Source organism: Equus asinus, chromosome 24 (genome assembly GCF_041296235.1).
Source record: "Equus asinus isolate D_3611 breed Donkey chromosome 24, EquAss-T2T_v2, whole genome shotgun sequence".
NCBI classification, from domain to species: Eukaryota; Metazoa; Chordata; class Mammalia; order Perissodactyla; family Equidae; genus Equus; species Equus asinus.
Genome location: NC_091813.1, coordinates 51,620,847 through 51,647,652, shown reverse-complemented (window position 1 = coordinate 51,647,652; position 26,806 = coordinate 51,620,847). Strand labels below are relative to the sequence as shown.

Below are 26,806 nucleotides of genomic sequence, written 5' to 3'. Positions count from 1 at the left end.
AATCTCAGCTTCTTCGATAATTTTTTTTTTCTGAGGAAGATTAGCCCTGAGCTAATGTCTGTGCCAACCTTCCTCCACTTTATATGTGGGTCACTGCCACAGCACGGCTGATGAGTGGTGTAGGTCTGTGCCTGGAATCCGAACCCAGGAACTTGAGCTGCTGAAGCAGAGCATGCCAAACTTAACCACTAAGCCAGGGGCTGGCCCCTCTTCAATAATTTTTATAATTGTTCATTCCCTTATTTGCTGAGTAAACATTTTCCAACCATCTATTTTATCCATCTACTTATTTGGATCAAAAACTATTATTAAAATGTCAGCTTTTCAAAAGAAAGGTGTTGTCTAATAAAAATTGCAAGCCGCTGTTAAATAAGAAACCAAAACTTTTGTTGCAATTTAGTTATATTAATTGTGGAAAACCAACAATTACTCAAATTCTTTTCCTGTTAAAATGGCCTTACCTGGGTTATCAGTAATGATTGCCTAATGTTTGATATCCAATCACCATTTACTTTCATGTCTTTACCCACATATCCAGGTGGAATTTAATGACCCAGTGCTGGGCTCAAGAACCTGATCAAAGACCTACTTTCCATAAGATTCAAGAACAGCTTCAGTTATTCAGAAATTTGTCCTTAAATAATATTTCTCACTGCAGAGAAGAAGCAAACCCTACTGGAGTCATAAATGAAGGCTTTGAAGGTGAGTTTGATTCTTCTTCAGAGTTTTCTGGTTTTCTCTCGAGTGTGAACTGAACAGGGTTATAATGGGATGTACACGGAAGATATTTTGTGGTGGGTAAGAAGAATAATATACAGACACCATCTTCGTAATAGTTGTTTATTGTGCTCCTCTTTGAAAATAATTTTGTATTGTGCACTAAATTAAAAGAGAATAGTGATATGGCCCCTGGATTTCTAATCTAAGATAGTAAGGAGGGGAATTAGCATTTAGGTTATATTTTGCTGAGGTCTGCTCTCCTCCTCCTTGACCCCTCACACCACTTTGGACCTCAAGTGCAGAGTTGAGTTTACGATTACAGACTCTTAGGCTTATGGTACTTTATCATCATTGGTCTGTGCAGGGCTTCTCTTTTATTTTGTTTGTTTATTCCCTCTATCTCCATATTCCTCTCCTTTTCTACTTCCTCCCTCCTCATGCCAGGCAACCATTCTAATGTCTTTAATGTGTATCTTTTTATTTGTGTATTTTCCTTCAAAATGTGTATTGTATGCATGAATGTGATTATGTTATGCAATGCTTCTTTTCTTTCTTTCTTTTCTTTTTTATAACTTTATTTTTTTTTTTTCAAAGATTGGCACCTAGGCTAACAACTGTTGCCAATCTTCCTTTTTTTTTTTTTAAAGATTGGCACCTGGGCTAACAACGGTTGCCAATCTTCCTTTTTTTTTTTTTCTACTTTATTTCCCAAACCTCCCCGGTACATAGTTGTATATCTTAGTTGCAGGTCCTTCTAGCTGTGGGATGTGGGACTCCGCCTCAACATGGCCTGACGATCAGTGGCACGTCCGGCCCAGGATCCAAACCCTGGGCCGCCGCAGTGGAGCTCGCAAACTTAACCACTTGGCCACGGAGCCAGCCCCTCTTTCTTTTTTTTATTAAGCATTATGTTTTTAAGAGCCATCCATGTGGCTATGTATATATCTAATCCGTTGCTTCTAACTTCTGGGTAATTTTACTATGATTATTATAGTGGGTCATGCCTTGCTAAGGTCTAGAGTGATTACACAACTCCAGTATTTAGTAAGACAATGATCTTCTGGAACAATTCTACTGTGATGGACAGACTAAGCCTTTTAGTTCAATGAAGAGCATGAAACAGAATTAAGACATTGTATCCACTTAATTCCTTTCCAAAATCAGATTTGCAATACATTTGCCTAATTGGCTGCAGAAAAATGAATTTTAAAATGGTTCTCTCCAGCTGCTCTAGAACCTCCCATTATTAAAAGTTCACAGGGCCCTTTGTTTTTTTTCAAACGCAGACATTCTTGCTTAGAAATAAACCTGGTAAGATGGACCATGACTCAGAATCTCTCAGAAATTAGGCCTCTTGGTCTTTGCAGTGACTGATTATAAAATCCTGATGGCTGTCCTGGAGTCATCTCTCTACTGTAGCCCACGGCGAGAACATCATCTTGAGTGATGTAGCTAACTCATGACAGGGAAAAATAAGCCCAAGGACAAATATCTGCTTGTCTTTTTGCTGTGTTTCTGACTATGTATTTTGAGTAACTTCAGATCCATGACATGAATGGAGATAAGACTCTGATCACGTGACTTCTTTACTATAAACAGCTAAGTGACAGATTGGAAAGGGCTGTGCTTGCCTTGAGCCTACATCATAATGCTCATCAGAATAAGCCTTGTCAAGAGTCTCATAGTGGCTCCAGCTGCCTTCTCATAACGGAACTGAGCTGATTCTAAGAGTGGCAATGGCCGAACGCTCAGGAATGATAGCTGCTACTACAACCCCATCCTTTTGGAGGTTCTATACGTATATTTGCTTGTGGGAAGTTCTCACAGGCTAAAGAAAAACATACCTGTAAGCCATTCTAGATACTATAAAGTCCTCATTTTCTTAACATTTGCTTAATGTATTCCTCTCAATGAAATTTCGATAAAAATTTTAAAAAATTATTTCAACAGATGCTTGTAGACTTTTGCGCAAAGCATAGTGTGAAGCACCTCAATGTAACATGTTCCACTGTGCTACTTTAAAGAAGAAGTAGTGACAAGGATATTTCTTTCCCTTTAGAAACTAGAGTCAGTTTCTTTAATTTTGCTTCTACTGGTGGTTTTGACAGTTGTCCTTGTCATAGGACTGTGTCTCTATCCATAGGAAAGATGGATGTCACCAGCTCACTACTGAATTTTGCTCAAGCCATTGGAATCTGCTCCTGCTTGGCTTGGTTCTTGTTTGCTGTGGCTTCATGTATGGAAACTTTAGAGCAACCAATCTGGGGTGGTTTGTCCATATGTAAAATGAAATCCTTTGTCCCCAAGATAGATAAATGGCAGTAACTGGGTGGAGTTGAATGTGTAGATGCCTGAAAGGTAAGCGGAGCATGGTTTTTGCTTCCCTGGCATTCAAAGCATGTTTTTCTTACTAAATCACTGCTCTTATCTCTAGAAAGCAACACTTAACTGATAAGACTCTGATTTATTAAGATTTGTTTGTGAATATCATTTTGTAGAACTTATAAAATTAAATGCAGTCATTATCTTTTTAAAGGTTTAAAAAAGAATTTTTTTGTTATTTACATCAATCATAAAAGTTACTCCCGATTCTTTTCCTATTTTCCTCCTAACTTTTTCAGTAATTAATCTCAGTAATGATTCTTGCTATATCATTTTATAACTGTAAATAAAGATCTTTATTGTAAAAGTAATTTATGTTTATTGTTTAAAAGCATATAAAATTCTTTAGGCAGAGTGAAAGTCTCCGGCTTCCTCCTATCCTCACTCCCCAATGCTAGCCGTAGTTTGCAATTTGGTTATATACTTCCAGGTATTTTATATGTATATACAACCAATCACAGAAATATTCATTTGTGTATGTTTATATATGTACAGTCTGGATTCAGAATTAAAAGTTAGATAATCTAAAGGAATGAGTTGGATGTAGAGTCTCTGATCAGTTCTTCACCATTTTTTTTCCTTCTGTGGGAGTCCAGAGGAAAGATTCTGAATCCACACTGTGTGGCAGATGGGGAGTCAATAAAAGCCACTGGGAGGAGGTTAATCTTAAGCTGAGCTCTGCAGAGGTGAGGAAAAAAAGTATTTCAGGATAGAGGGAGCAGTATATAGAAAGGCAGAGAATAATAGAGATTGGGTTGTTCATAGAATTGAATGCAGTTTATCACACATGAGGGTAGAAAATGGTGAGTGATGAAATTGGAGGGAGAGTGGTCACACTAGTCAGGTAAGAAATGAAAATTAATGAAAGCTGGGTTAATGAATGGTAACATGTGTAGAGAGAAGGAAATGGAGTCCAGAGTTACCACAGAGGTAGGTATTACAGGACTTGGCATCTAACTGGGTGAAGAAGAAAGAGGAGACAATGGTGAATCCCAGTGATCTGCGAAACTAGGTGAAAAGTGTTCTTCCCAAAGATGAGGAACATAGGAGGAGGAACAGCTTTGCATATGTTTTGTTTTGAGTTGGCTACGGAATAAGTGGAAAAGCCCAGTATTCAGTTGGAAGGTCTGTCCGGTAAATCTAGGTAGTTGAAGCGAAGGGAGTAGATAAGGTCATTCAATCAGAGTGTATAGAATAAGAAGAGAAGTGAAGAGCGGATGGGACCCAGAAAATGGCCAGTATATGAGAGACTGACAAAGAAAGATGGTGGGCACACAGGTGAAAAGACAGAAAGAGGAGAGAAGGGTCATAAGAGAGTATCATCATGGAGATCCAAAGGAGAGCGGATCAGAAGGAGGGAGTGGTCAAATGCTGCAGAGGTAGAGTTCTATAGGGTTGCAAGGATTTTACAGTTGACATGTAGTGTATTGTAAAATTCAACTCTTTGCTCATGGCACCTTTTCCTTCTGATGTGTACAGACATTTTATAAAAATCACAGAGGCTGCTATAATGGGTATTCGAGGGTCTGAGAGCTTAGCTTTACTTTAGTCTTTACCAGAAGTCTCCATGAACCCTTGAGGAAAATCTTTTTACCATGTTGCATTACCTAGTCCATCTATGAGGCTGAGATGAGTAACAAACAATGGTCACACTAAATATACAGAACGAAATCCTTTTTGCGAATGGCTTTTAATTGCAATATTAGCTAATTTTATTTTAACTCTTTTTTATGTACCATTCATGAGGTTATGTGGGTTAACTCATTAAATTCTCACAACAGCTTTATGAAGTGAGTATTATTATATCACCATTTGACAGATGAAAAGACTGAGGCTTAGCAACTTGCCCATGGTCATACTGCTGAGATGGGCCTAGAGTATAACTCTATTCTAGAGCCTTCGCTCTCAGCCTTCGCAGAGACATGGTTGCAGTAAGGAAACTGTCCACACCCTCTCCCCACTTGTTACCAATAGTGTGCGACACAGCTGGGTATAGTGAAAGAACTCATTACCTATGGCTTGCTAGAAAAGATACACCACTTTGTCCTGGTTGTTTCAAATTTATTTAGGGGTCATATTGTTGGCAGACTGAATTAAAATTCCAAATAATATTTAAAAAAATAGAGAAGCAGACATAAATATGCAGAAGACTGATGCAGGAAAAGTTTAACAGGGAATATACTCAAACTGATAATTTAGGCAGAAAGAAGCAATTCTGTGCCATGACAGAAACAGAATTTTAGTTAAGGAGAAATTCACATTCTGTTATTTACAATGAATGTAAATCCTGAAGATAAAGACTGGAAAAGCGATCCGGGAGTCACTAATCAAACTGGGTAATTGCCATGTGACCGAACAAAAGCAGCCAAGAAGAGAAAAGAAAGAATGAAGGCAGAGTTTGCATATTTGCCAAGGGTGGAAATGATGGAACGGTGCTTCAAGGCAAGCCTAAACTTAATTACCTTTTTAATCAAAGAGAATGTGTTTAATAATAGTTTGCTGCTTTGCAGACTGGTGGGCATATTTAGCAAAGCAGTAAGATGTCTGTCTTCATTGTTATTGTCGGAGACGTATAAGAAAATAAGAAAGCCATTGGGAGGACTTTTGAGGGGGAAAAAAATAAAGGGCATTAGGATTACAGGGAGCAATAATACCATGCCTCTCCTATGGTCCTACTGACCTAATGGGGTGGAGAGAGGATAGAGAGAGAAGATTAGTAACATATCTGGGCATCTAGTAAAAATATCCCAGTGACTTCATCCAAGCATTTGTGTAAACATCACCTCATCAGTCCCGGAGAGTTCTACAGGAAACAAATCTAAATGCTCCTCTGCTGTTCTAAACATAGCCAGTCAGCCGGCATATGTCTCGTCTGTAAATACCCTGTCTTACTTGGAAGTCTTTATTTTAATATTTTCCTCTTAAATCACTGGTTGCTGAGTGCATGCTGTCCTTACTCAGAATCTCTGCTTTAGTGACCTAAAGGTTTTATATAAACAATCCCCCCCCACCCCCCCGCCGTCTCTCACAAGTTTTTAATGCAATAAGAAGATGTACTAATTGCTAAATGCTTGCCAGGGTCAAGTTACTAAGTATTGCTCTAAGTACTGTGAACCAATGAAGTAGTAAGCTAATGATTTTTTTTGACATATGGCGCCAGAATTTGTAAAAAGAATTTATTTGCCTTATATAAAAGATCTTTTTAAAAAATAATTCAACAGCAAGCAAAAAATTAAAATCATGTTTCAGCAGAAAGTTTCCCAATATGGGTTGAAGGTATGGCAGTGAAGCAGCTGATAATATGAGTAGTTAGACCTATGTTGTAGATTTAAGTTTTTGTCAAAATTCTAAACTCCTTTAGTCTAACTTCTTGAAGCCTTTTAGGAATATCATCCTAATTTCCTCAGTAATCTGGGCCACTGGACTATTTAAAGTTAAATATCCTATTTCTTCCTATTACTTTTGACATTTTCTATTGCTATTATCATACATAGCAAATTGTTCTTATGGGTTTCTCAGTGGCTATGAGTACATATTGACAATAATCCTAACAGTTGGATCCTTCCATAAATATTCAGTGCTCAGGTACTAACCAAACTTAACATCTGATAAAGTTATTTCTGTGGGGGAGATATTTTAAAACACAGTCTGACTATTCTTGTGGTTTGAAATATGCTATAATGATGTTTGAACAATGAAGACAAACATGAGATGATGCCCAAGAGCCTGTGAGCCTGTAGCTTGGCCATCTTGTTCTTCAGCAGTGGGGGAGGGTCTGCAAAAGAAAGAAGCACACAATAAGACACAGAAGGGTCAGTAGTTCACGTGCTCTTATAATAAAATGAGCTTTGTTATTCAGGTTTGCAGCTTGGTAAATAGGTAGATGCGTTAAATTCCATAAGGAAAAAATAGGTACAATGGCGCTTCCCCTAGCCCTTTGAAATTATTTAATTTTCCCTGTATTTCAATTTAAATACATTCCAAATAAGCCCAGCCATGTTGTTCATCAGGGTAAGTGTGGAAGGCTGGCAGCCACCCACACGTTTGGATGCTCTTATGCTTATGAAAAGAAAAGGAAGGACCCCTATCTATCGACTGAAATCTTTCTGATTTGCAAATGTGATACTTTATGAAAGGACAGTCATATTTCTGATCATAAACTTTTCATCCAGGTAGTAACAGCCAGGAATTGGAAAGCATGGATAAGAAATAAACCATTCCCTGAGCCAGCCGTGATGGTCTAGTGGTTAAAGTTCGGCACTCTCACTGCTTCCGTAGCCTGGGTTTGCTTTCTGGTTGCGGAAACACACCAGCCATCTGTCAGTAGCCATGCTGTGGCAGTGGCTTACATATAAGGACTAGGAGGACTTACAACTAGGATATACAACCATGCACTGAGAGGCTTTGGGGAGAAGAAAAGAAAAGAGGAAGATGGGCAACAGCTGTTAGCTCAGGGTGAATCTCTCCCTGCAAAAAACAAAACAAACAAAACAAAAAACACAAATCATTCCCACAATATACATTTGTGTATTTATCTTTTTGATTACCTAGAATTTTGTGAAGTGTTTCAGAAACTCTACTATTAGGTTTCAACAAGAATTCTCATACTTTTCTGAGTAAGGTCAGCCATTAAGTAGAGAAAGACAAAATAATATGAGCATAAGTGTGAAGAAGGTCAATTACCCCCTGGCTGCCAAGTTTTCTACTGTCACCCCCTCTCCCCACATGTGTGTCCAGAGTCTGTGCTTCTCAAGGACTCCTGTAGGGCGCAGTCCTCACCCATGTGGCTGTACCTCACGCAGCATGGCAGACTCGAGCCAGATAGTTTGGGTTCAAATTCTAGCTGTGTGACCTTGGGCAAATTATTTAACTCTCCTGTGCCTCAATTTCCTCCTCTGTTAAATGGAAGTAATACTAGCATCTACTTAATAGAAGAGGAATGAGTTTATATATATATATATATATATATATATATAGCTTAGAACAATGCCTGGTACACAGTAAATACCCTATAAGTATTAACAATAACAACTATTATTATTATTATTGTACTTCATGTCATTTTCCTTCTCCTTCAATGCTGCCATCTAAACTTGCCAGGCCTGTGTCCATTCCCTGTCAGCCTTTTGAGGTGATAAGCATGCTCATTTTAATTTATTTGCCAATTGGTGTTAATGATTTCATCTGCTACTTGTCCCAGGGAGACAGCTGAGGAGGCCTGCCACGCTGGCTGCCTAGCTGTTCCTTAATCCACATGCAGCATGCCCCTGCCTTGGACCCTTGGTCTCTCTCTTCTCTCTTCCTTGAATCTTTTTCCTAAGACATCCTCGCGGCCTAAGATATCCAATTCTCTCCTTTAACTCAGGTCTCTACTCGAATTTTACCTCATTAGAGAGGCCTTTGCTGACATCGCATCTAAAATAGCAGCCCCCTTCCATCACCACCATTATTCTCTTCCCCTTTTGCTGCCAAATTTTCCTTGCTCGTGCTTGTCACCACCTAATATAGATTCAGTTGTCCACTAACTTATTATCTGTCTTTCCCCATTAGAACGTAAACCTCAAAGAGCAATAAATATGTTATATTCAGTGCTGTATCATCAGCACCTAGAACACAGCCTGACACATAGTAGGCATCCAATAAATATTATCTTACTAAATGGTCAAATTACTTAATCTAAAGGAATACATCTTTAAAGGTAGATATTTTAGCTGGCGTGGCAGGATAAAACGGTAAGCACTTTAGACGCAAAGGGCCATCCTAGGGCCACTTAATTCCTGTCACAAAGACCATGACTGTTCCGCCTGTTATGGCAGAATAAACCGCCTCTGTGCTCTCACCGTATTTCACATATTCCTTTATTACATATAGCACACATCACCTTCTATAGTGACATTTCTGCTCCCCCACTAGACTGCAGTAGCCTCAAAGACAGGGAGCATGTCTTATTTATCTTTGTATTTCCTTAGTGGTCATCATAAATGTTTGCCAAACCAATGTACGTGATTGGTGTTATTATAATTCTCATACAGCCTGTATGTTACAAATAAAGGAAATCAAATACATGCTGGAATAACTTTTATATTTTTTTCACAGATGAAGATGGAAATGTGATTTCCTTGACTTCAGATGACAATAGGTCAATTGCTTTAATGGAAACCAAGAACCAAGAAGGGTTAAACTATATGGTACTTGCTACAGAATGCAGCCAAGGTGAAGAAAATTCTGAGGGTCCTCTAGGCTCCAAGGAATCTGAATCTTGTGGTCTGAGGAAAGAAGAGAAGGAACCACATGCAGACAAAGATATCTGCCAAGAAAAACAAGTGGCTTACTGCCCTCCTGGCAAGCCTGAAGGCCTGAACTATGCCTGTCTCACTCACAGTGGATATGGAGATGGGTCTGATTAATAGCTCTGTTTGGGAAATGCAGAGTTGAGATAAACACTCCCATTAAGTAGTTACTGAAAGAAAACCCTAGTAGAATGATAGATGTGTGGTGGTCTGTGACTCCGAATTAACACTGGGACGTTCCTGAATTCTAATCTTGGTTCTGAGAGCCATTTGGTTTCAGTTGTGACAATCCTTTTACCAACTGTCTAACCTTCAGCAGAATTCTGAGGTGAACGTTTAAGCATTTGGAAAGCTTAGAAAGACTCATGAGTCTGGAAGGGAAGCTGTTGTCTTTCGCCCTTGAGGTCCCTTAAACCATAGCCCACACTTCAGTCTGGGCTGTAACAGAAACATCTTGGTCAGATGGCTAGAGACAAAGTAGGTATGTTCAGAGACCTGAAGGAGGAGGATGAGAAGTGTGCTCAGACTGAACTATAGATTGTCTCAAAAGGGACAGAGGAAATGAGAAAACTCTCTATTTATGGAAGGAATCAGCATCTATGACATGAGAGATCGTTTGAAGAGCTATTACTTCAATAAAATATTATCTAAATGATAACTAAAATATTTTGTATTTTGGAGGCTTGGAACAGCAGCTTCAGTCATATTGAAAACAGGACCGTGAAGATCTCTATGTCCTAAAGTTTAGCAATTCCACTATGTCTGATTTTGTATAAAAATCGCTCTGTGACATGTGTGCTATTACGGAAATGAGCTAATATAAAGATCGTTTTTATTTGCCGTATCTATTTTATATATAAAATACTTAGGATTACACTTAGCATCAAATTGTCCTTAAAATTAATTATAATAATTATACAGTGTCAATTCAAGCTATGTGAATTTCAGCAACTATATGAAATAATAAATACTTGAATGAGAACTATTAAAAAAATTCTTCAGAGAAACGCTGACTTAAAGCCAGTCATTTTTGGTGCAGTTACCCATTTAAACTTGAAAGCCTCAACCACTCGAACAGCAACACTAGCGGAAGCATTCAATGTGTTATCCAGTTGCAATATACAGAATGTTCACTACATATAAAGAATACTTTGGTTACAACATTTGCTAAGAACTACTATGGAATAAGATCACGAATCTGTTTTCCCCTTGGATAATTTAATTCATTTTTAAACTTACCCACTACCTGAGAACCTGCACTGATGATTGGCTGAATGGTGAGGGACACAGAGAAATCAATGTGTTAGTTCTGTGATGAACAGGCCCCAAGGAAAGGTCCAGGGTTTGTGGCCACTCTGCTACATCTGTTATTTCCCTGAACAGGGCAGGATATTTTCTCTTCGATCTTTGACCTTCTAATGGGCATTTATCCCTCTTTTTGATAGCCCAGCATATGATGGGCCTTCCCGTGTCGGGGAATTCCTCTATCTTTATCTTCTGGGTGGGAGCTATGTTCCGTTTGCCTCCCCAAGATCTCTTGCAGATAAAGCCACCACCACTTAGACACACCCACCACAGGCTACTAACTGAGAGCTGAGGAAGCAAAGAAACAGGGACTACCTTAAGTCTTCTCTGGTGATGGTGGCAGCTGCAGTTGGTCTGGCTCCTGGCATCCAGTGTCCAGGGCCAGGAGAGTTGGCAGAGCAAGCTTGGAGCCTGGTGCCCCTGGCTGCAGGAGTAGCCAGATTGGACTGGTTCTGCTGTCTGCTTCTAGCCGGTGCTGCCAGCTCCATAGCCTCTGTGTCTCGTTCTCAAGCCCTCTCGGAGATTCTGTGAGTTACCTCCATATCCTTTTAATAAATGATTTTCTTTTAAATTAGTCAGAGTCAGTTTCTGTTGCTTGCAACCAGGACTTTTGCTCTGCCAGTGCCCAGGATCTTCGTTTTGGAATACCCAAAAGGATCAGAAGTGTATAGAAGAATTGGATTTTCAGTACAATGCATTTGCATTACAGTTTGGACAATAGAGAAATTTATAGAATGTCTGAGGGGAATAGTCCATAAAATATCACGTTTCAGCCAGAATATACGTACAAATCAGTAGTTTTAAAAACAATTAGTAGTGAATAATATTGGTAGAGATATTTAATGCAAAATAAAATAGTGGCTAAAATCTCATAGGTAAAATTTATTGTCAATAAAAGTAATTTGATGAAATACAAATGACTAGTAACATTGAGAACTGTGTAAGTTAATGCTGGAAAAAATAGATTTTATAATCAAGAGGGAAAAATTGACAGTGGCTAAAAATGACCCTTGTTAAAATGGTTTTCACTAAAAATTAACAGGATAATAAAATCTTATTCGTAAATTTTTTATCTGCAAAATATGACCTGCAAATATTAGACTTGGGAGAAATAATGGCTCCCAAAGGCAGAAGTTTTGGTAAAAACAAAGTGAAACAATACAAAAGCCGATCAATAAATCTAACCTTCATTTTAAATTGTTCAAGAAAAAGAAATAATCCAGTAATACTATTAAATAGTATTAAGAAAAGCATTTAAGTTGAAAATGAAGAATATTGTTTATGATTTAGCATTGCCAATTGAACAAAGATTTACCTAGATAAAATTAATATGTTGATATAACTCTGATGAAAATGCTTTACTCAAAACATCCTTGAGAAAAGAGCCTGTCGTGGGCTCAGATGCTCTCTGTGTTCCTCGCCCATACGGGTTTTCCCTGGCCTGTTGCAATCTCCTCACCTATTCTCTGCTTATCTAAATCCCACTCATCCTTTAGGGTCAGCTCATAGTATAACTTTTTGGAAAGGTTTGCCCTCAACTCCCTCCCTTCTCCCTTTTCCGAATTACTGTTGCCTTTCCTATCTTTACATCTCATTAGGTGGTAACCACATATGTTTCCATCCTATTTCTGTGTATTTTACCTACTTGAATAAATTGCAAGCTTTCTGAAGACATAGTGACATCTTTTAACCTTTGTATCTTCTCTAAGCCAAAATAGGTATTCAAGTTTAATGGATTAATTGGCTGATTTTCTCATCATTCTTTTCCAACACATTTCACAAGTCTTCACTTGGAGCTCATAGAAAGGATGCCAGAAAATTGGTCTAATGCAAGGGGGACTCAAGAGGATTCTTTGGATCCTGAGTTATCTCCCAAGACCTAGATAATTTATAGAAATTGGGGGACAGCTTTGAGGTTCATATCAGACTTAGATGAGGCCTGAAATTCTAGAAGCCCTTGAAATGATGGTGAACATATGTAAAGGAGGCAAAACTTTATTTTGTCATTATTAGTTTCTCCCCTGTCTCAAATCCACCTTTTATCCTCAGAATGGCCTTTATGGATGTGGAATCAATGTTAAGGTGCCCTTGACTTTTCTTTGACCTTTTCTCCTTGGTAAAAAGAAGCCCATCCAATTTTGCTTTTTGCACTTGGTCAGGGCTATGGGTTGCCCAAATCAGATGATCTATCCTGATCCTTCTAAGCTTCTTCAAAGGCAGAAGAATCAAGGGACCAAAATATACCACCCAAACTCTATTGTAAATATTTTAGGATATTTCCTTCCAGCTTTTTTTTTGCTTTCTTTCCCGATGTGAGCTTATTTTCATGGCTGAAATAGTTGTTGTATCTCTCCTGTTTTTTTTTCACATAACGTTATTGCATATGTTTTCTCTCTTATCATTAAAAATTCTTTGAAAATGTTTCTAATGGCTGTATAAAATCCCTTAGGATGGATATGCTGTAGTTTACTTCTCTCTTGTAGATCTATCCATTCATTCATCCACTCATTCTATAAATATTTATTGAGTGCTTACTAGGGGAGAAGGCAAAATAAATAAACAAACAAAAATATATATGACAATACATTAAAAGTATCATACACCGTGAACACGTGGGATTTATTCCAAGGATGTGAGAAAGGCTCAATATCTGCAAATCAGTGTGATACACCATATTAACAAAATGAAGAATAAAAAATCATATGATCATCTCTGTAGATGCAGGAAAAGTATTTGATAAAATTCAACATCAATTTATGATAAAAACTCTCAACCGAGTGAGTATAGAGGGAATGTAACTCAACATAATAAAGTCCATATATGACAAGCCCTCAGCAAACATCATTCTCAATAATGAAAAGCCTGAAGCTTTTCCACTAAGGTCAAGAACAAGACAAGAATGCCCACTCACACTATTTTTATTCAACATAGTATTAGAAGTCTCAGGCAGAGCAACTAGGCAAGAAAAAGAAATAAAAGTCGTCCACATTGGAAAGGAAGAAATAAAACTGTCACTATTTGCAGATGAGATAACATTAGATATAGAAAAACCCTACATACTCCATCAAAAAATTGTTAGAACTAATAAATTCAGTAAAGTTGCAGGATACAAACTCAATAGACAAAAGTTGGTGGCATTTCTTTACACTAATAACGTACTATCAGAAAGAGAAATTAAGAAAACAGTCCCATGTGCAATTGCACCAAAAAGAATGAAATACCTTGGAGTAAATTTAACCAAGGAAGTAAAAGGCCTATATATTGAAAACTACAGACATTAATGAAAGAAATTGAAGAAGACACAAATAAATGGAAAGATATTCTGCACTCATGGATTGGAAGAATTAATATTGTTAAAACATCCATATTACCCAAAGGAATACGCAGATCAATGCAATCCCTTCAAAATTCCAATGATATTTTTCACAGAAATAGAACAAACAATCCTAAAGTTTGTATGGAACCGCAAAAGACCTTGAATAGCCAAAGCAATCTTGAGAAAGAAGAACAAAGCTAGAAGCCTTAGGCTCCTGGATTTCAAACTACATTACAAAACTATAATAATTAAAACAGTATGGTATTGGCATAAAAACAGACACACAGATCAATGGAACAGAATAGAGAGCCCAGAAATAAACTCATACAGATATGGTCAATTAATTTCTGACAAAGAAGCCAAGAACATACAATGGGGAAAGGACAGCCTCTTCAAATAAAAGGTGTTGGGGAAATTGGCCAGCCACATGTGAAAGAATGAAACTGGACCCCTATCTTAAACCACACACAAAAATTAACTCGAAGTGGATTAAAAACTTGAATGTAAGACCAGAAACCATAAAACTCTAGAAGAAAACATAGATGGTAATCTCCTTGACGTTGGTCTTAACGATGATTTTTTTGAATCTGACACCAGAAGCAAAAGCAAAAAAAGCAAAATAAATAAGTGGGGCTACATCAAACTAAAGAACTCTGAAGAGCAAAAGAAACCATGAACAAAATAAAATAACCTACTGAATGGGGAGAAAGTATTTGCAAATCATATATCTGATAAGGGGCTAATATCCAAAATATATAAAGAACTCATTCAACTCAATAGCAAGAAAACATACAATCCAGTTGAAAAATAGGCAGAAGATATATAGACAGTTTTTGAAAAATGATATATGGATGGCCAACAGTACATGAAAAGATGCTCAACATCTCTAATCATTAGGAAAATGCAAATCAAAACCACAATGAGATATCGCCTCCTATCTGTTAGAATGGCTATTATCAAAAAGACCAGAACTAACAAGTGTTGGTCAGGATGTGAAGAAAGGAAGTCCTTGTGCACAGTTGGTGGGAATGTAAATTGGTGCATCCACTATGAAAAACAATATGGAGGTTCCTCAAAAAATTAAAAATAGAACTACTCTATGATCCAGCAATTCTATTTCTGAATATTTATCCAAAGAAAATGAAAACACTAATTTGAAAAGATAAATGCACCCCTATGTTCATTGCAGCATTATGTACAATAGCCAAGATATGGAAAAAACCTAAGTGTCCACTGATGGATGAATGGATAAAGAAATGATGGTGTATATATATATATATACAATGGAATATTATTCAGCCATAGAAAAGAACGAAGTCTTGCCATTTGTGACAACCGGATGGACCTCAAGGGCATTACACAAAATGAAATAAGTCAGACAGAGAGAGAAAAATACCATATGATCTCTCTATAAGAGAGATATATGTGGAATCTAAAAAAACCCCAAACAAGCCAAAAAACAAGCTGATTCATACAGAGAACAGATGGGTGGTTTGGTGGTTGCAAGAGATGGGGAGTGTGGGATGGGAGAAATGGGTAAAGTGGTTTTTTTGTTAGTTTAAATAAATTGAATAAAAGATTTTGAAAAAGTGTAATTTTTCAAAAGAAAAAAGAGAATGAGCGCAAAAAGGAAGAAAGTTTAGCAGTAAGGATTTTTTTTTAAAGTAAGAGAAAAAAGAGAGTGTACACTTGAGGATAAAATAGAAAATGAATTTGATTTGAATTAATAGCATTGCACCATATTGAGGAGGACTCAAACAATGTAAATTAGAAATATGACACTGAATTTCAAAAGGACATTTCCTTGCAGATGTTATCGGCGGATATACAGTCTACTCTTACCTTTCCTTCAACAGATGAGGAACAGAGAGAAGGAAGCAGAAGATAACTGAGAGTGAAAAAGAAATCACAATGTGAGACCTATTATCATTGTCAATTATTATTCAACTCAATTACTTGATTTACTTTAAAAACTATCCTCTTATGTATTCTGTATATTCTCTTTGGAGTTTCTTATTGGTCAATATTCTGATGCACAGAACACATTCCACTCCAGACAATTTGAATAAAAGGATTTATTACAGCATGTCACATGGCTTACAGAATTATTAAGATGATTGAATAAAAATCTGTAGCATGAGATTCCAGAATTTGTTCTCAAATCAGGCTGCCAAAGGAACTGCTTCTCCTGCCGTGATCAGGAAGCTTCAAATCAGGAGGCACCCCTTATCACATATGTAAATACAGGAAAGCCTCAGTCTGAGCTGCTAAATTACCTACAGTTACTGGTTCTGGAACAACATCACTGTGCTCCCATCAGGAAACCTCGTGCAAAATCAGGAAGCTGCCACTATAGCTTCAGGTCCCAAATCATGCCGCCTTTTCTACTATCAAGAAGCCATTTGCTCTAAATCATCTTCGGAGATGGAGTTTGGCTCCAGAACTATGCCACATTGGCTATAATCCACATGGATTAAGTATATGCCAATATCCCATTTATTTCAGTTCTAATTTCAAGTCTCATGGGATTGCATCTGTTGTAGAACCTGAATCAAACTTGGATCACCAGCTGAAAGTGAATTGGAGAAATTTTTGTTTTAGCTTTCTGCTCTCCATGGGAAAGGGAAGTCACACTAGAAGAAAATTGGAATAGATATTCTGAGCCAAACTTCCATAACTGCATTAGACTTCACTCTTACTTCTCCATGTTTATCTTTGAAAATTTCAAACTTTTTTTTGTTATACGGAAAATGACATATTTGTCCATCTTTGAGCATAGTCCCAAAGTCTAGAACATTCCTACTGTAAATAGTGCTTAATAAATATCTATTCAATAAAAAATATGCATATGACAAACATTATATATGACATGTAAGAGGATGCTGAGTGCTAATAGAAGTATGAATCAGGGGATGAGGCATAGACAGAGGGATAGAGAGTGAGGGTAATTGTTATTTTATGTAGGGTAACCAGGGAAGGTCACTCTGATAAAGAGATACTTAGCAAAGACTTGAAATAAATAAAAGAGTGGGTCATACGAATATGTCGTAGAGGAAAAAGCAACTTCAAAAAGCGTCCCTGAGACGGAAGCATGCTTTGCCTGCATAAGGAACAGCATGAAGGTTGGGAGTGAATTGAAGGAGAGGGGAGCGGTAGTGGAAGTTAGATCATACAGGCCATCGGAGGCCACTGGAAAGATTTTGGCTTTTTCCTTGAGTGTGGTACTGGAGAGTTTTGAACATATGAGAGACATGATTTGACTTAGGTTTTAAAAGGATAATTCCAGATGCCATGCGAAGAAGAGACTGAGATTAGGGTGAGGCCGAGAGGTAGAAGCAGGAAAATCAATTAGCCGGCTATTATAAGCAACCAGACAAGAGATGATGATGGCTTGGCAGTGAAGGTGATGAGACAGCAGTGAAAGTGATGGAAGAGGTTGATTCTGTGTTTCTTTTGAAGGTTTTGCTGACGGATTAGACATGGGGTATGAGAGAAGGAAAGATGAAGATTTTTAACTTGAGCAGTAGGAAGAACTGAAGTTACTACTTACTCAGATGCAGAAGACTGCAGGGGAGATGATTCATTCTGAGAGGCAAGATGGCAATCAGAAGTGCAGTTTGAGATGTGTGAGTTTTGAGGTAATTGTTAGAGATCTAAGGGGAGAGGCTGAGTGTGCAGTTGGAGAGGGGATTAAGGAGAGGGGTTCAGGCTGGAGAGTTGTCACTATGCAGATGAGGCTGAGACTCGTCATGAGACTGGCTCAGCTCAACCAGGATGCGCATAAGTAAGAGAGAAAGCCCAAGGACTGAGGCCAAGTCACTCCATGTTTAGATACTAGGGAGCTGAGGAGAGACCAGCAAAGAAGACTGAGAAGGAGGGATCAGAAAAATAGGACGAAAATCAAGAGAGGATGGAATCTTGGAAGCGAAGTGAACAAAGTTTTTGAAGAAGAATGGAATTGTGAACTATGTCGAATGTTATTGACAGGTAAGGTAACCACATGTCCCAGTTTATGTTTTTGTTCTAGATTAACTATTGCCAGTGTCCCTTTCACACTTAAAAGTGACCCGGTTCAGACCAAAAATTGTATGGTCTCCTGTGGCAGACATGGAGGTGTGCTGTTTAGACCATCTTTCAAGAGAACCTGCTTTGGGGAGTGTGGCTCATTGACACTTCCAGCTGCTGTACCTTCAGATCTACTGTGACATTCACACCAGGTTATGCTTCCCTTGAGCCATTTCCCGCCAATGACTGAACACTGAGGGGTAGTAGAAATGGGTCATTCCTCCCCGATGTGGACATTATTGGCTACTAACAGGCCATCTTGACTTGTGGACTCCCTATCACTCTGGCTGAGACTTACCCAGAACTGCACTATAATCTGAGGATCTTCTTATCCAATCCTTCCTTCTCTCTCTTTTTAACAGATATCAGATCTGCATCGCAATCTGAAGGCTTTCCCCACCTTTTCTTTATCCCTCTCCCTTTTTTCTCCCTAGGAATTTCCCCCAACGAATCATTTGTACATCTATTCCTCTTGGCATCTCTTTCTTCAAGCCCTTTAATTAATACAGATAGCACCAGGAATGGCAAGAAGACAGGTAACAAGATGGAGGTCTGGCTCAATCACCACCCAAGTGGCTAAGAGGACCTCATCATAAGTGATATAGGGGGGCACAGATAGTCCTGGGCACAGGTGGCAGCCCAAATGGTAAAAATTTCACCAGTGATGAACAAGGAAAATGTCCTAGTGGAGGGGAACACCTTTGCCCATTTGATGATTCAGGCGTTTGAAAGATATAGAGAGAATAACGCCTAGGAGAACAGTGGAGTTAGCTGACTAAGTTGGACTGATTCCCTGCAGTGGGATAATGAGGAATGAAGGATATGTAACAAATAAAGGCTAAGTGTGAGAGCTAGAGGGTGTCTTGTAGGTTAAAGAGAGGCACTTATAAACTGTAGTGTAAGAGTAGACACAGCTGAGGAGCAAACCTAGCATTTGATAGTGTTACAGAGCTCCAGGGATATTTAAATGGTCCGTCAATGTAGGTCTGTTGAGAAAACCTGGAGCCCTGAAACATTGGATGGAGGCATTTGGATGGATGCCTCAAGGATTTGGGCTCAGCAGACCACTCTGATTCCTGATTGCTTGTAGAGATGGCTCACCCCTCTAAAGTAAGAGCAGCACTTTCTCTGTACAGGAAGATACTACTGCGGCCTCTCCCCAGCAAGGCAACAGGTGCCCCCTCAGGAGCCGCATCCACCTCCTCTCCTGACTTCCACGTTGATAATAGGGTTAAATTTCAGCGTTACCTGACCAGGGATATGCTGGGTCTGATAAAGAAGGAAAGCAATTACATCCCAAAGGAACTCCAAGAATTAGCTAAAGCCTTGTGGTGGGAGCCACAGGAACAACGCTGAGATTACATTCTGAAGGTGCTTGAGCAAGTGGTGGAAGGTAAGACTGAATAAGCAAGAATCCATTCACTCAATGGACTTTGCTGGAACATGAGATTTAACATCCTGGAAAAGACCAAAGGAAATGGGGCAAACTTGCAGCTAGGTCAGCCTCTGAAGCCTGGTGAAAACAAAGGCCCATGCTGAGATTTCTTGTCGGGTGGTAGAGAAAGGAATAAAAAGGCGAGGGAAGTGGGAATGCTGGCACAGACATATTGTGTGAGGCCAGAAGACCCGCTGAAGGACTCACCATTCATGAAGGTCATCAGGAATATGCTGATGAGAAGGGCGCCTCACTAAACATCACTAAGAAGCTCAGTGATGGCCTCCTCTGCAGGCCAGAGCTGATGGTAGGAGAGATGATCCTAGATCTGGGCTTATTAACATCTGTGAGCATGATGCAGCCCTGAAATAATAGATGCCAGATGGCTGCACTTGACCACTAGAAGCCAGATGACCCCACCTCCATGGTGGTGGAGAGGCAGCCAAAGGGGCTTGACCACAGGGAATTGCAGAGAAGGCTAATAAAGCATGTTGTCCCCAGGGCAAAACGGACGGGCAACCAGTGCTTAACATCTACAATCAGAAAAAGGCAAAAATGGAGCAGTAGGAGGCTGTTGTGGTCATTCCAATAACAATCATGATCCTTGCCCAGATCCTGGATCTGAGCCAATTTTCAGATCTGTAACCCATTGACTGAAGAAGTGGATGGGTCCAAGGTGGAAGGATCCTATAACATCATCACAATATATACTGCAAAGATTCCCCCACAGGGAGCTATGGCCACCTACTTCAGAGGCTGTGCACTGGGGAAAGGGGGAATTCCCAGACATTTGAGACTATTGGACACAGGATCTGAGTTGTCACAGGTATCCAGCATCATCATAGCCCCTCTGTTAGAGTGGAGTCTAATCTACAGTGTGTCCACTGGGTCCATAGCCCCAGTGGCGGTCATTTCTCCACTCTTTAAATGTGTAATTGAGACTGACATACTTGGTGATTGGATCATTGGATCCTTGGTCTATGGGGTAAAATGTATCATGGTGTGGAAGACCAAGTGGAAACCTCTTTAACTGCTGCCCTCCTCTTTTCTGTCCCCTAGCCAAGATGGTAAGTCAAAAATAAAACTGAATCCCGGGGGATGACAATGATTAGTGCCACCATTAAAGATCTACAGGGTGCAAAGTTCATGGTTTCTATCATATCTCCATTTAATTCACCAGAGCTCCTGCATAAACTGCGTGGCTCCTGCAGAAGGACTGTAGAGTACCACGAGTAAATCAAATAGTAGCCCCAACTGCAGCTGCTATGCCGGATGTAGTATCTTTGCTAGAACATATTAAGAAGGCCTCAAGTACGTGGTATGTTCTTGGCATTGGTTTATCAGAGGATCTTAACTGATGTATCACCCTATTGATGAGAGAAGTAAAGGGATTACTGAGAGTTGATCTTCAGGTTTAGACACAGGGAGCTAACTGATCGCCTTGATGAGTGTGTGTGTAGTGGAAGCTAAATTAGAGCAGGGACAAGAGAAAATGGAAAGCAAGTGAAGAGAGCAAGAAGGTGACTCATTTAAGGCATTTTGCCATGTAAAGGGAATAGAGAAATGAGTTAGAAGTTGGAAGGAGATGGGGTCAAGAGAGGATTTCTTTTTCTTTAAAGATAGGAGATATTGCAGCCTACTTTATATTAACAGGAACAATCCAGTAGAGACAGAAAAGTGATGATGCAGGAAGAAGAGGATCTGGATACAAATGCAGGAAGAGGATATTGGATACTAATTGGCTTCTACTAAAAATGTCAGAACCTCTACCCACTCCTTTTGATATGAGGATTTTTTTTACTGAAGCAGGCTTCCAGACAGTTTTCCTTTTTTAACTTGTACTCCAAACCTCAGCTCAATCTATATTTTTAAATTGGTTTGCACATAATGAAATTAAAGAAATTAATGCAGTAATTTGTGGCTTTTCCCACAATAGTTGGTGGTACTTGGTCAATGTACTTAATATCTAGTTAAGAGGGTAAAGAATATTATAAGTCAAGAGTGATCTTTAGGGTTACTCCAATCTCCTGAACCCTGAACTTCTGTCACAAGATGTTACAAAATAAATGCCAAATAAGTGGCATAGACATTATGTGGTAAGAGTTCCGGTAAGGGTGAGACCACTCACCGTGTCTGGTGTGAAGACAAGCCTTCGTGGAAGAGGCAGAACTTAAGCTAGACTTTGAAGAGTGGATAGCATTTGAGTAAGAGGTTAGTTAGGGTGAAGGTTTTCTGACACCACGGGAGGTAGGAATTTACAAGCAACCCTCTGTAGTATATGAGAGTAACATTGCAGACTGCTCTAACCCAGAGGAACAGTCAACCAGAATTGTGCTTAAATACTCTGGCAATTTCTAGATCGTGTGCTGTTGAGCTGAAATCGCATGATGGTGAGCTTGACGTCCTTCTGAAAACTCAGACAAGATAGTTCCAATTTCATTCGGAGCATTGATATGGGCATACAGGACAAGAAACCCAAGAACTAGATCAGAAAGTGAAAAGACCACATGCAAAGCATTTTGTATAATGTTTTAGAACTTTTCTGTTTTGCATAAGGAGGAGAATAAACGGTGTGTAACTGAGTTCAGATTAGAAATTCCCCTATTATAGGAAGTGACAAAAATCAAATAAATACTCTAAAATAGCAGTAAAAAATGTAGTCAGAAGCTTGTATGATATGAAAAAATATATACGATTAAACTGTATAATCTTGTTTTATTTTAGCATCGAATGTCTTGCCCTTGTTGCTGTTCTGTGACACAGGGAGATTCAATGGTACCTAGACCTCCCATCTCATTCTCCAAAGACCCAAAGCCTCTGTTAACCTGCTGCCTGGTACATTTTATGGCTGTGAAGTGTTGTTTATTTTTCTTTTTAGTTTCAGTATATTTTACATCTCAAGCAAAAGAGGGAGTTGGCAGCATCCCAACGGTGGATTTAAAAAACTTTCGATAGTATTTATAATGACACCATTCCTTAAACATCAAATAACCAGACATCCCAAACTTCAATGCAAGATGATGGTGCCATTATTATCACTTTTTGTTTATTAACTAAGTAGTTGGGAACTGTTAAGTATAAAATTGTGAATAATTTTCCTTCTTACCAATTCCAGCCGAATACAACTTCACTGTGATTTTTCCTCAGGGTACCAGTCTGGGTTTTCCCTAGACTCTTTTCTTACTCTTCTGAAAAAGTATGAGTGAAGAATGTGTTTTTAGAAGAAGTCTTTGAACAAAGAAGAACAAATATCATAAGCTCTGTTCTTTATGTTTCTTACCGAAATCTGTCTGTTAATGCCCTTCTGTCAGTTTCTGAGTGTGGAGGAGAAATTGCCTGAGGTTAAAAACAGGATTTCACACTCCACAAAGCAAGGTGGGATAATCCTAATAATACAGAATCTGTAGACCGTGCTTCCAGAGATATCAGAAATTCCCTAAAAAAGCAGGTACAATAAAAAAAGGCATATGATACCAGAGGAAAAAATGTCCAATTGTTTTCTGGGATGGATTACATATTGGGTAAAATGTGCTAGAAGAAAATAGAACTAGTATTGTACCTAGTAAAAATAAACAGCAATAACAAAAAATAATTTGCTTTGTTTTCCATCCCATTTCTTGGTAATACCTTTGGCCCTGTGCCAATAATGTAGTTGCTAAAAATAAGGGCAAGGCTATAGTCATGAGAATTAGCAAAAAAAGAAATAAGCTCATGATATCTCATCAATTTTAACTGTTGTTTTGAGCAATTGTGTGTTTAGAATTTTAAGATACTCGATTTTCCTTTCCTGAGTGAAAACTGCTTTTGTTTGAAATATTCTAAAGAGGCTTCCAAATTATAAGGTAATTGGAACATTTTACTAGTTGTAAATACACAAAGAGACTAACGCACGTACTCCAAAAATAAATGTTGATAAAAATGTCTAATTGGTAACCAGATCATTAGAGTCATGCAAATATTGATCAGGAATCAAAAAATGTTAATTCTTCAGTTTTGTTTTCCAAAGTTTAGTTTACCTTTAACCTAAATGTCTTATATGTAATGATAATTATACATTTGCTAATTTATGCAGTTTTGATGGGAAATGGAAATAATGATGACAGAAGATAGTTTGAGCAAAATCAGTTTTGTCGTTTTGAAGCGTTGGGAGGTAAGTCGAACTAGAGCTCACTAGGAGAGCCTAAGAGCAAAATAAGGCAACAGGAAGTGTGCCGCTGCTTTTCTAGGTGAAACGAATGAATTCCAGTAAGGCAGAGGAAACTTGGACGTCTTATTTTTGTTTTAGAGGAGCTTAGTTCCTCTCTGGAGAACTCATAAAACACCATAATTGGAGGTAGACATGATACTATATTGTGGAGAACTTTAGATTTTTCTCTTATTGAGTGAAATCAGTTTTTTAAAGTGAAAAATTCCAAATAAAGGGTATTTTACCAAAGTAATAATTACTCTAGTAAATTCAATGTATATTTCTCTAAAGGTTAAGCATCAATTCTTCAGCAAATATCTTCCTCTTTCCCCCTAAAGAGAATTTGTCTATCTTCCTAAAGGGAGTTGGATTAGAGAGTCGCCTCTGCCGACTCTGCCAGTGGCCACACTGCCTGGACACAATGTTTCTGCTGGAGTGGAGGTCAAGGCTGGAAACAACTGGGAGCTGTTCCTGAAGGCTGCCTTGCCTTTTTAGGTTATGAGGGTCTCTGTGTTTAGGATAACATGATTGACAGCTCCACTCCAGCTCCAATTAGCACCCCATAATTTATTAGCTTCTGCTTTCAGATTATGCGTTAACTTCACAAATATTTCAACCACGGAAACAGCAGCTATCAAGTGTCTCTTTCCTGATCCAGCCCTCTGGGGCTGGAGTGAAATACAAGGAAAGAGCAGTACAGTTGGTCTGTCAAGTGAGAATAATCATTTGTGTCTGTGCCTGTCTGAGGGCACGGTGTCTCTGATTTCCCTTTAGGCCTGCATCAGTGTGTGTTTGTGAGACATTTGTAGATAGATTCTATTGTGTGGATACCGTATTTGTGTTATTAGAGTTTCAGTTATTCATGGGAAATGATGGAGAACTGGTGTGGAGGAAATGTGAAATTTACATTTGCTTAACCCTGTTCCTTGCGTAAATGTCAAACTTGAGTTATGTACAAACAGCAACTATAATAATGATACTGACTTTAGGACATTTATTCCTTTACTTTAGATTTTAGGGATATGTAATAAATAAAGAATAACAACAAATCCTAAAAGTCTTGCAAGGAAGAATGGAAGCATAGAGCAAAGACTTTGACAAGTACAATCAAAATGTGAATTATTTGCATGCAAACTATCAACAAAGTAATTTTATAAAGGAATCTTAGGTTTTTTGGTTTCGTTTATTTTTAAAGTCTTTTCAAACCTCTTTCCACTTTTCTTCCATGCTTTGACACTTAATGAATTCCATTTAAAAATGTAATTTATGGAAATAAGACTTATATGGAAAGCAGTTTGTCTAAGCTTTATTTTTCGTATCTCCCCCAACTCAAAAGTAATCAATTACGAAAGTGCTTAAGAAAACAGCTTCTTGGTTATTTTGATAGAAGATGTACGGGCGCCTGCACGTAAACACAGTTTGTGATTCTCAGCAAACTGGAGGTTAAAATCACCTTAAGGGTTGTTTCCCCCAATGCAAAAGGGTACAGAAAACGCAGTACTTACCCAGCAAGAGTGGCAAGAGAAGCTTCCAGTCAGGGAGTCTAAGTCCCAATACCCACCACCTCTGCCCTCTCTACCATCCAGGCCTGAATCAATCTTAAGTCATTGCTAGAATTTGCCATGCATTGAAATAGAACTTCAAAGGGGAAACGAGACAGGATGGCAACTCCTTTTAAACTAAAGGAGGAGAACAGATAGAGTTCCCTGTAGTTGGGTGACTGAGTTCTCAGCCAGAGGGCAATCGGCAAAAGGATTACTTGGTGGCGGAGAGCTGTCTCTCCCCTTTTCATCACCTCTCCCTCAGCCGAGGCTAAGTGCAAAGGGAAAACTGGGGGTGAGGAGGATGCTGATGCCAATGGGGATGATTAAAGAATCTAATATTTCTCTCAGACCCCCAACCAGGTCTAAGATATGTAAGAACATCATGTTTGTCTTCTCTCACATCATCCCTCATTCCCTTGAAGGTCCTTTTTTCGACTACTAGGTCCTTCTCTAATCTGCATGGTTTCATGAATATTAGTGAGACCGGCAGGGGAAATCACATTTTTCACAAATTGGTGGGCCTAAAGAATGTCAGTTAGGGCTCTTAATTCACCAAAGTTCTGTTTGATGCTCTTATTACACAGAACCAAGTCACTATAGTGCTTGTTCATCTTGCATTTCTACTTTGGGAATGTGTAACATGGAGGGAAACACTCTGCTCCATGTGTCCTCTGTGCCAGGCCGCTGCAGCCCTACTCAGCAGTCTGAACTATCTGTTTAGGACTGCCCCAAAGGCCAGTTCCAGTGAATGAGTCTCCTCACCAGCAACCTGATATTCAGGTCAGATGTGGCTAAGGAGAGAGGTTTCAGTAATCAGAACCTTGTGGCTGGGAAACTGCTCCCTGTGGGTTCAGCTCAGAGCTCTTGTGAGTGCTAAAGCACGTGGAGTGCAGGTAAAGGGCTTCTTCCGGTGGGGACTAGTTGGAAAAGATGTCTAGCAGAGAACGCATTCCTGTGCTTTCTTCTTCAACTACATACTCAGTGGCAAATTCTAAAAAGGGTGCTGGAACTTAGTGTATTTTATTTATGCTTGCATATACCAGTGATCCATGCCAATGGAACATGGATTAAAAAAATCCACAGAGAAGTCCAAAGTTAATTTTAGGTATTGCTTCAATGTCCAAACCTCAGGCCAAGTCTTACAAGACTTGGTTAGCTTGGGTGTGAAGAACTTCAGAGCAGTGAAGTATGTTAAATGCTGAAATGAGTTAAAAAGAGACGCAATAATTCCCTCCAGAAGGAGAGTGGAAATCTGCATCTGACCAGTCTACAGGTAGTGCCATTTGAGAGAGTCCGGACAATGTCCTAGGACAGCTCCTTTGAGACCTGGGATTCTGTAAAGTCTACAGTGTGTTGGTCTTTCCCCCTCTGTATTCATCTGTTGTGGAGGAGAAAGTAAGCCCAAAGGTGAACAGCCAAAGACAATCAGCAGTGCACAAGCAATTACTTGCAGTGGAGAACAGTGCAATCTCGGCGCCCGGGTGCCTGGGTTGGCATTCTAGCTCTGCTACTTACTCGCTATGTGACTGGGTGAATTATTTCTCCTCTGTAAGCCTCAGTTTT

The 26,806-nt window shown here is 39.0% G+C and overlaps 1 protein-coding gene and 1 long non-coding RNA gene across 4 annotated transcripts in view; one reads left to right on the top strand and one right to left on the bottom strand.

The window, feature by feature from the left end:
* The window catches only part of ROS1 (ROS proto-oncogene 1, receptor tyrosine kinase), a 103,946-nt gene extending 93,547 nt beyond the window's left edge, over window positions 1–10,399 (top strand). For all 3 annotated transcript variants that reach the window (XM_014866129.3, XM_070496209.1, XM_070496207.1), the window contains 2 exons: window positions 539–702; window positions 9,199–10,399. In XM_014866129.3, the coding sequence (XP_014721615.1) occupies window positions 539–702; window positions 9,199–9,509 (475 nt within the window). In that variant the 3' untranslated portion in view covers window positions 9,510–10,399. The remainder of the gene's footprint in view (window positions 1–538; window positions 703–9,198) is intronic.
* Window positions 6,265–25,380, bottom strand: LOC139041774 (uncharacterized). Its single transcript, XR_011497654.1, has 3 exons — window positions 25,205–25,380; window positions 22,620–22,701; window positions 6,265–6,877 (listed from the first exon to the last, which is right to left on the bottom strand). It is a non-coding gene; the product is annotated as an uncharacterized lncRNA (long non-coding RNA).
* Window positions 25,381–26,806: the final 1,426 nt, after the last annotated feature.